The sequence below is a fragment of the Phragmites australis genome, chromosome 11 (assembly GCF_958298935.1).
Source record: "Phragmites australis chromosome 11, lpPhrAust1.1, whole genome shotgun sequence".
Lineage (NCBI taxonomy): Eukaryota > Viridiplantae > Streptophyta > Magnoliopsida > Poales > Poaceae > Phragmites > Phragmites australis.
Window position 1 is genome coordinate 17174397 of NC_084931.1, and position 10983 is coordinate 17185379.

The 10983-nt window shown below is 44.4% G+C and overlaps 1 protein-coding gene across 1 annotated transcript; it reads left to right on the plus strand.

Moving 5' to 3' along the window:
• The first annotated feature begins 2574 nt into the window (after positions 1–2574).
• On the plus strand, positions 2575–4834 carry LOC133884297 (WRKY transcription factor WRKY24-like). The gene is made up of 4 exons (XM_062323653.1): positions 2575–3164; positions 3260–3723; positions 3830–3994; positions 4112–4834. Exons 1-4 carry the CDS (start codon positions 2670–2672, stop codon positions 4443–4445), a joined length of 1458 nt encoding a protein of 485 aa, XP_062179637.1. The 5' UTR covers positions 2575–2669; the 3' UTR covers positions 4446–4834.
• The last annotated feature ends 6149 nt before the right edge of the window (positions 4835–10983 follow it).

Consider the following 10983-nt stretch of genomic DNA (forward strand, 5'->3'; position numbering starts at 1 on the left):
AGAGGCATGAGCCTCGAGAACATCGCCGGCTCACTGATGCACTACGCCGTCATCGAACAGGTGGTGGGCGTCGCCAAGCACGCGAGGAGGCAGCAGAGGTACAAGCAGGCCGTCTCCAATGAGCCGAACAACTCGCTCATCCGCGCCAACTTCACATAGTTCCTCTACCTTGTGCAGAACGACCACGACCGGTAGGTCCCCTCGGCGACACCCAGCACCTGTTCGACGGTTTTACAACAGCCGTTACCGATAGTAACTGTCGTTTCGTTGCAAGGGGGGCACTACTTTGAGAGGGTGGTGCGCGCGGAGCCGACGGACGCAGAGGCGTTGAACCAGTATGCGACCTTCCTGTGGAAGGCACGGAACAACCTCACAGCCGCAGAGGACACCTACTAGGAGGCCATCGCGGCTGACCCCAGCAACTTGCACCATGTCGCCGCCTACACACACTTCCTCTGGAACACCGGAGGTGAGGACACATGCACTACGCCCGAGCCCTCGACGACGGCCTCTACCACGCCATTGACATCTACCTTAAGGTAAAGCAACTGCACGTCACTTTTCTTGTGCTGCACTTGAGTCGAATGGATCGAGCCATGTAAGCATATATTTGCGTCTATGTCTTTGGTGTGCAGGCACATCCGTGGCTGACGGACTCGGAGAGGGAGCAGTTGTGCCGGCTGATTAACTGCCAGGAGATTGTTTCTCTATTCCTCTGTGCAAATCTTAGATGGCATTGTTTCTCTTGATGATCTAACACTGACCATGTGCTATTCTTGTTGGTCAGTCTTTTAATTGTTCTTTTATTTATTTTTTTGTTTTTTAATTGCTCATAAGTGACGGGTCTAGATCTAGACCCGTCACTTATATGTCGTCATTAGTGACAGGTCTTGATCCAGACCCGTCACTATGTGTGTTATTGGTGACGGGTGTGCACCCGTCACTCATGTGTAGTCATCAGTGACGCGTTCGGGATGATGGGTCACGCACTTGTCACTTATTTAGCTTATGACCCGTTACTTTTGAGGTTTTTTCACGTAGTGCGCAGCCCTGTTCCCATTGGGATCATGTGAAATTCAAGAATTAGCAAATAGTAATGTTTAACCAGAGCTAGCCATGATGACACTCAGGCAAACATAGCTTATTTTGCTTTAGAGCATTTTTTATTTTTTGGAAAAGAGAGTTTTATTAACTCTTATGTTATATCAAGTTTGTTGGGAGAGCCTGTTTGGAATAGAGGGATTCAAAACTACGTAAATGGGGGAGATGATTATGTTGGAAGAAAGAAATATTTTTAATTTACCCTTAGATTTTTTTAAAAAAGGTTATTGTAACCCATTATGTTACAAGGAAATATCATTTATGTGACTATGAAGCACTTTAAAGTTTAATTTTCCGAGTGTCCTGAGTGTTAACAAAATTATCGATTTATCATAAAAAATCATGATCTTTTTCATACTATTACTTATTTTTTTCTTTTCATGTGTGTCATTATTGTCGTAACAGAGATGATAACAGTAACACATAGAAGATAAAAAATTAGAATTCTAATTTTTTATTTCCTGTGTCATTATCATCACCTATGTTACGATGGTAATAGTATTTGAGAATAAAAAATTGATAGTACAAAAAGATCATAATTTTTTTAATAGTAAATTAAGAACTTCGTTAACGTTAATGTGGCGTTTGAATTCTTGAAATGGGATGTGAGAATGGGAAATAGTAGATGGGATGAGAGTTTTTCATTGTTTAGATGTAGGGTTAGGGAAAGAACAGAGATTTGGGTTAAGAATACATAGGTTTCTTTTCCCACTTTTTCATACCCAGTGTAAAAGGTGGGTTATGGCTAGGATAGAGATAGAAAGCACCTAAAATTATCTATATGTGTTTTGTTATATTGCTTTTTATTGACTACGTCTTTATCTTAAAAAGGTATTTTCATCCTACCAACTAAACTTTTCTATCTTAAATCTATCTCATATCAACCAAGGGATTAGATTTAAATACTACGTAACTATCTCCTAACCAACTATTTTTATCCCATCTTATTTACTTTTCCCTTTTCTAAACTCCATCCAAACGCCACCTAAATGTCACAACGAGAACTATGTGTAAGCAGTAACCACCACACCGGTATATCAAAACTGAAATGTGAAGCGAAAAGCAAAGCACAGTTTTGTCCCATCCCCACTAGCATACGCGCTGGGTCCCACCCACCCGTCCGTCCGCCCATTCCCTACCGGTGTGGACACGCCACGCGACTCTCTCATCCTTTGCCCGGCCTCTCCTTCCGGGAAAGCCGACGTCGCCGCCTCGGCTGACCAGTCAAACCGCACGAGCTTTGACTAAAGCCTCCCACGTCAACCCCCTCCCTTCCCAGAAGCACCCACAATTCCACCACGTTCACATTCAATCTCAGCCCCCAGTGACACCCGTACCCCACTTCTTCCGGCCCCACCACTCAGACGGTCAAAAATTTTATAACCACCCCACTCTAGTCGCTGCCAGCGCTTTACCATGCCGTTGGCGCCAATCACCGCACCCGCTGCCGCCTCCTACTTACTTAAGGCGGGCGCCCGGCGACACTTCCGTTGTCCTCACCTCACGCACCCCCCCTCTGCCGCTCGTCTCGTCTCCTCTGCTCAGCTGCTCTGCGTCGTTCGCTCGCCATGGCATCCTCGACAGGAAGCCTGGACCGCGGGTTCACGTTCACGCCGCCGCCCTTCATCACCTCCTTCACCGAGCTGCTCAGCTCCGGCGCGGCTGAGATGCTCGGCAGCGCGGGGGAGGACCAGTCTCCGAAGGGGCTGTTCCCGCGGGCGAGGGGCGGCAACGGCGTGCCCAAGTTCAAGTCCGCGCAGCCACCCAGCCTGCCCATCTCGCCGCCGCCGATGTCGCCGTCGTCCTACTTCGCTATCCCGGCCGGGCTCAGCCCTGCCGAGCTGCTCGACTCCCCCGTCTTCCTCACCTCCGCCTCTAACATCTTGGCGTCTCCGACCACCGGTGCGATCCCGGCGCAGAGGTACCACTGGAAGCAGGCCGCCGATCTGATCACCTCCCAGCAGGAGGAGAGCCGAGCTGCAGCAGGGTTCTCTGACTTTTCCTTCCACACGGCCGGCTCTAACGCCATGGCCACACAGACAACTTCCTTCCCTTCCTTCAAGGTACAGATCCATTCAGAATTCATTAGTTCAAGCTAGCTGTAACAGTGGTAGTAGTATTAGTAGCTCACAATTCGCATGCATGTGTGATTGTGCAGGAGCAGCAAGTGGAAGCTGTGAGCAAGAGCGTCGTCGCCTCGAGCAACAAGAGCAGCGGCAACAATGGTGGCAACAGCAACACCAAGCTGGAGGACGGGTACAACTGGAGGAAATACGGGCAGAAGCAGGTGAAGGGGAGCGAGAACCCGCGGAGCTACTACAAGTGCACCTACCAAAGCTGCTCCATGAAGAAGAAGGTCGAGCGCTCCCTCGCCGACGGCCGCATCACGCAGATCGTCTACAAGGGCGCGCACGACCACCCGAAGCCGCTCTCCACGCGCCGCAACTCCTCTGGTGGCGTGGCGGCCGGTGCGGCGGAGGACCATGCTAACAGCCTCTCCGCGGCATGCGGCACGGAACACTCCGGTGCGACGCCCGAGAACTCCTCCGTGACGTTCGGCGACGATGACGCCGACAACGGGTCGCAGCGGAGCAACGCCGACGAGCCTGACGCCAAGCGCTGGTAATTATTCACCCGATTCACAATTCAAGATACTACCTTACATGTTTTATGATTGAACTGCTGGCGTATGGGATTGCTGGACTCATTAGCGCGTAATTGATTTCAGGAAGGAGGATGCTGACAACGAGGGCAGCTCTGGCGGCGCCGGCAGCAAGCCGGTGCGGGAGCCGAGGCTGGTGGTGCAAACGCTGAGCGACATCGACATACTAGACGACGGGTTCCGGTGGAGGAAGTACGGGCAGAAGGTCGTCAAGGGCAACCCCAACCCGAGGTGAGAAATAGTGTTCGATCAAGAACTCGTGCGGTTTCAATTGGAATATGTTCTTGTGTCAACTCTTGCGGCGAGGTGAGCTCAATCTAATCGTGTCATCGTCTTTATTCTCATCAGGAGCTACTACAAGTGCACGACGGTGGGGTGCCCGGTGCGGAAGCACGTGGAACGCGCGTCGCACGACCCGCGCGCCGTGATCACCACCTACGAGGGCAAGCACAACCACGACGTCCCCGTCGGCCGCGGCGCCGCCAGCCGCGCGCAGGTGCCGGCGCAGCCGGCCTCCGACGCCATGGCCAGCAGCCAGGACCACCGCCAGCCCTACACCCTGGAAGAGATGCTCTGCAACCCCGCCGCCGGGTACGGCGGCTACGCGGCCGGCGGCGCGTTCCAGCAGCGTGCCAAGGACGAGCCGCGGGACGACCTGTTCGTCGACTCGCTGCTCTGCTAGCCAAGCGAAGCGAGAGCCGAGTCCACCCCTCCACTCGCCCTTGTACGTATACGGCCGGTATACGCGTACGTCCGTAGGACGTATACGCTTGCGCGCCGTGCCTGACGCGTACGGGCTTCTGTTTCATATACATACATACGACATGTACACATGTAGGTGTTTAGCTTTTTAGGAAGAGCGAGATTTGTTGATTCGTTGCACCAACAGGAGAGAGCACGGACAGGGCCAGTAGTGATACCGCCACGTACTGTGTACGTACGTATACACATGTCCTGTGCCTTTGTAGCCAGGTACTGTAGCTAGCAGGAAATTAAAGCTGAGTGTAAGGGTCCACATATATAGTGAAGCAAAGTCAATAAGACTGAACAAGATGGCATTTCATTTCTTAATTCTCTACTAAAAAATCTCTTCTTCTGGTGTGAACTACAAAAGATACATATGATCAACCACTTTTTTGTGTTTCTTATTTTTGCTTCCATCAGATGACGGTCTCACAGCTATCATACTGTACCATTTAGTTATAGAAATATACAGTTACAGAAAGTATACTCCTATTTGTTGGTGTCCGTAACACGTGCCTCGCATTTATGTGACGTGATATGCTGCTCTTTTTCTGGGTAGCTGCTGCTGATCCTTATCGCATTGAGCAGCAGTGCAATTCTACTCCACTCGGTCACGAATCGAACACGAACACGAACACGAACACGAACACGTACCTTCGTTGCATTTGGAAGCACGTGCACCAACTATGATCAAGGCGACCTGCTCCGCGCGTCCCCTTTCCAGTTGGTTGCACGCTTTCCAGACACTGATGATCATACTTCTAGCTAAAAATCTAAAAATAGATAATAGAAGTATCCATATTCGTTAAAATAAATAATATATCTGTGTATTTATAAATCTAGCTCTTGTATTTAGTACTTCAAATACCGAAAAATCAATTCTGGTATCTGAGATACTGAAAACTCTTGTATTCAACATCTAAAGTGTCGAATACGATATTGTTCACCGTATTCGGAACCTTAGGTGCTGAAAACTCTGTATTTGTATTTGAGGTGCCGAATACAGGATGGCCCCGCTCACATCGCGTCGGTCAGTGCTTTCGGTGCAGTAGGTCACGTGTCGCGTCGTTTCGCTTTTACCGTCTTTTTAAACATGCGTGCTGTCGTGTTTTGCTATAAAATACGAGTGTGCTACCATGTTTCGCTATAAGGAGCCGCATCGCAACCAGAGAGTAGACGAGCAGCGTGAGCAAGAGAGGAGAGAAGAGGAGAAGCAGCAGTGCAACGTGTGGAGAGGAGAAGCAGCGTGTGGAGAGAAGAAGTAGCGCGAGGTGAGGAATAGCAATAACGCAAGAAGAGGAGAATCAGCTCGAGATGAGGAGGAGCAGTAGCGCGAGTTACAATAAGTACTTAAATTATATATTTAATTAATACTTATAGCAATAATAATAATAATTAGAGTAAGTAAGTTGTTTAATTCGTTTAATTACATTTGTATAATTATTTGTTTAGTTTGATTATACGAATTTGATTATTTGCTTAGTTAGTGTAATAGTACGTGTGAATTTGTATAATAGTAATTAGCGTAAATTTGTATAATAGTAATTATTTGCTTAGTCAGAGTAAGTAGGTTATATAATAGTAATTAGCATGAATATAATTAGTCAGTGTAATTAGATTATTTAATTAGTTTAATAATATGATGGATTAGTGGTGGCACTTTGTGGTAGTGGTGGCGTTTAGTGGTGGCCTAGTGCATATATACTCTCTATAGGTGAAAGTAGGTTGTTGGTGAAAGTAGGTTGTTGGTGCAATGAGAGGATAGAGAGAAAAAGAAAAGAAAAAGAAAGGGTAAAAGATAAAAAAATAATTTTAAGATGATTCAAGAAACTTAGGTTTAACATAAAGATTGGATAAAAAACATAATAAAAAAATATCAAATTAAATTTTTTAATTAATAGTAGTGTATGCCTGTTTAATTAGTATTTTAATATAATCTATTAAAATGGTGGTGGGTAATAAGAACTCATGCCCTTAATTAAAAAAAAGAAGCAGCTATAAGTCAAATAGAGTAATATTTTCAATGTCTTATACTCACTTAGACTAGTCCCTTTCTATCTTCAGCTCACTCAGCATAAAAAAAAATCTATAAATAGGTTAATAGTGTATTATCAAATGTGAGCACTGAAATTTTACTAGGAACTATATGTATAGTAGTATTCACCATAAAAAAGAGATGATTACCTGGGTTGAGAGCAGTATGCTGATGCTTCTGACTTCTAGAAGAGTAAATATGGTGAAAAAAAGTTAGCAAAATTAGCTTCTAAAATAGTTGGTCAATATAACTTTCATGTTATTTTAATTAATATTTTAATTTAATCTTAAATATTAATTATTTCATTTGAATTCAATCTGGATGATTCAATTAGCATTATTAATTACTTAAATATTTAGTATTGTTAAGTATAGTACTATTTAATTTACATTGTTAATTTATTTATTATTTATCGAGGAACGCAACTAGTTATGTATCGTATATATATCTAAGTAGTTATTTTATTAGATTATTTTGTTTAGCAGATACGATATGACTTTCCATATTTATTACGGAAAACATCCCGCAGTTTCGCATGGGAGGCTCATAAAAATTCAAAACTGCCAGTATACAGAGAGTTCGTTCGATTGAGGTACCTAATGACCTGGATCTCCTGAAATCACATGTTATGAGTCTTTTACGTGTGAACCAGCAGCCCTATACTATTGTCCTGAAGGGTGTGTGGCCACGGTTTGTTCCAAACAGCTCGTTTGTTGTCCATACGTCATTCGAGATGAGAAGGAATCACACATGGGCTTTGTACTCACGCAAGGCATTAGAGGAGAACTTTGATATGAAGATGTACGTAAACATAGTGCCATGACTGGTGCAAGATGATACAGTGATTATTATGGAAGGATCAGGCCAGCAGGTGATATATGAAGAGGATGGAGGACATGTCGGGGAGGACAGTACTAGTAGACAGGGAGTTAGAGTGGACCCTTCTAAGGTAGATGCAGGATGTATAGATGATGAAGTCGGTAGTAGCAGGGATGAAGAAGCTGTTGACAATGATGACCCAGTACCTGCGATCTAGTACTTTCGTAGTGCTGGGCTGCTGAATTGTGTCGTCGTTGAGTATAACACCTTATCTAATTGGAGATACTAGAATAGCAACATACAAGTCGGGCAACAGTTTCGTAACAGAGGAGGTCATCCGCTTTATTAGCAACTATGCTGTAAAGACAAGAAGGGACACAAGTACGCCCGGTCTAACCCTACGGAGTATGAAGTGAGATGTATCAAGCACCCGAATTGTTCTTACTTCGTATGAGCACATATGCAGAAATATAAGAACTATTTTGTGATCAGTAGACACACCCCATATACATGCAGTAAAGGGTTTAATAGGAATGTGAGACACGCCATTAATGTGAGGTTCGTAGCCTAAATCCTCATTACTCTTGTTGGCACAGACATTTGTTTATCACCAAAATTCATTATGGATGAGATGCAGACTAAAATGGGTCTACTGATCAATTACCACACCCGTGGTATCCTCTCAATGAAATCCCGGGGGACGTCCTCCCCTCGGTGCTCTTTTTTCTGATCAATTATCACACCATGTGGCAAGCGAAGCAGAAGATGTTGAAGATACTGTTTGGAAGCTTCGATGAGTCTTACAACTATGCTCTGAGGCTACCGCAGAAGATTGCCATGACGAATCTGGGGACTTAGTGGACCATAGCGGATGAGTTGATCAAGCTAGAGAATGGGTCATACAGCACCACTAACTGATACCTCATGAGATCATTCTGGTCCTTAGGACAATGCATCAAAGCTTTTAGATATTGCAGGCCGATGTGAATGCCATATTTCTGAGTGGCAAGTACCATGGTACCCTTATGACAGCGATAGCGGTGGATGCAAATAATTAGATCATTCCTTTCACCTTTGCAATGGTTAAGGGTGAGAACAATTATAGCTAGCTATGGTTCCTCACTTTGGTGAGGACACGTGTTGTGGAAAATAGGGAGCGAGTTTGCATCATCTCAGATCGCAATAAGGGCCTTATGCATGAGTTGGATGTGCTGCATGATAGTACAAACAACTCCATTGTATGGCCTGATGTGAAGAGAAGATGATGCATGCAACACTTGAGAGCGAACCTGTACACAATGTGCCATAGCAAGTCTCTTGTAAAGAGATTCAAATGGTTGTATCTGTAGAATCAGCAGGCAAAGTTTAACGAGATATGGAGAGAGTTAAATGAGACCACTCACAAGATGATGGCAGATCAACAAGCACGAGGACCATCTACGAACGCAAATGGTTGGGGGATAAACTATCATTAGCCGTTCACGTGCTACGTTCAATCAATGGCTAGCGGGAAAGCCGATGGAGCGTTTGGCCCTAATCCATGACACTCACGATGCCAGGTTAACACATATAATTTAAATAATCATACTATACCCTTATGCAAATAGACCTTCTAAAATTATTATATCCCATGTTAGGTACACCATCATGACAACGAACATAGCGGAGGCATTCAACAATGTCCTAAATGGAGTACGGGGCCTCCCGTTGTGTGCCATCATTGAGCTCACATTCTATAAAACGGTGGACTACTTTCGAGACCGTGGTAATGTTGCTATGAATTGCAGCATGCGGTTCACACCTATGGTGGAGGAAATTATATCCAGAAGGAGGAACAAGACACACTTTCATCGGATGAAGATCTATGACCTGGCCAACAATGAATTCGAGGTCATGTGTGAGGAACCATCCATATAATATTCTAATTAGTCATGAAGTCGATCATTTGTGTAATCATGACTACACTATTAACCAGAATATCAACCTGGTAGTCCCAATATGTGTTTACTTCCAGGATCTGAACACACGCCTTTACAACAAGCACATCATCACAATACATAATAAAGAGCAAGTAATTAAATTAAGTTACAAGTTTTAAAGAAGATTAAACTTTACAACAAAATACATAACTCAAATTGAGTAGCTACGCAGTGGAATAAATTGCATGATGACAAAAGATGGGTAGCGCCATTTTCCCTAAGGAGCCATCCCAAATAACAATACACGAGTAGAATAGCACTACTTCTGCCCGTCACCAATATCGACGGCTGTAAAGTAGCCAAAATATAATTCTTCCTTACCTGAAAAGCAAACAAAGAATGTGAGTAGGAAGGTACTCGCAAGATTAATCCGTAATAGACACTTATAAATAGTCCGACTCCAAGAAGAATGTAATTTGGATAATTAGCAAGGACTCGGCCATAAGGTTAAGTGAATTTCATATGCAAGAGCAATTTCGACTCAAGTGTAAGTATTTACACCTAACCATAAACAACTTTCTATCTTGAGATCATTACCATACCATAATTATAACTTGAACCGTATCAAAACTTCAACAATATCACCAAGATTTGAATATATATCTAACATATGCTTTTGGTACATTTTCCAACATACCATCACAATCACAACTGGAACTCTACAATTGATGCAAATGGATAAAAACGTGCTCATAACTGAGAGCGCGACAATTCGAATTATTTTACACCCTTCAAGGGGTACTCCATTACCCACACGTCTTGAGGATCATACGGCTTGCGTGACCACATAGGTCCACACAAGAGGGTACTTGTGTCAACCTTTCCCAAATAAGCCCCAATCGTTTGAACATGCATCTCGGCATGCGGGGCCATCTAGAACTACTCCCAGAGCAAACTAGATACCCCTTCCAAGCCTATTATGCCGACAACACCCGAGACTAGCACGCTAAAAGATCGCAGCTACATTAGGTATTCAGCTCATCCATCCCATATACGGATACATGGTAAGTATGGACAAGTGCTAAAACCAACTGCAGCAACAGACGATGCTTAATCGATTCAAGCGGGTCTATAGCATCCAAGACTCCCTTCTCGAGCAATCCCTATTGCCCATCCGAATCTTGGCTCATCTTCACTGACTTACACCATCCTCCATCATCATTATCTTGTGATATAAAGTAAGCCCTAAGCTCACGAACGATGGCCAAACCACTGCACGACTTCTACCGAGGACCTATGCCATGCTAAGCATAGCATATTCTTTTTAAGTTAGACCATTATGTGACATAAACAACGCAGGTTACAAAAGATCAAGCGATAAACAATGTCAAGGGAGTGTAATGCAACAAATAGGATCTAACCCAAAACCCGACATAAGACTCATTGACATGCAAATATACATAAGGTATAACTTATCAATTAACTCAATATATAATTCAAAGTAATGGGATAAAAATGCTTATATGCTTGCCTTGTTGATTAGCATCACAAGCAAGGGAAACAACTTCTGGATCGCCCTTGATCACGCCTGCGTTACCCTCTGGTCCTTCGTTCACTAAGAAGAACACATACAATAATGAGCTTGAAAGAGATGCTATGAAAATGCTACAAAATTCTAATAGGGATGTGGTACTAGGCAATGA

What these genes read in the sequence shown, in the direction of transcription:
- LOC133884297 (XM_062323653.1), top strand. Translation starts at nt 2,670, where the DNA reads ATGGCATCCTCGACAGGAAGCCTGGACCGCGGGTTCACGTTCACGCCG. An exon ending in CTTCCTTCCCTTCCTTCAAG is followed by an intron (nt 3,165 to 3,259) that starts GTACAGATCCAT and finishes GTGATTGTGCAG; the next exon opens with GAGCAGCAAGTGGAAGCTGT. An exon ending in AAGGGCAACCCCAACCCGAG is followed by an intron (nt 3,995 to 4,111) that starts GTGAGAAATAGT and finishes TATTCTCATCAG; the next exon opens with GAGCTACTACAAGTGCACGA.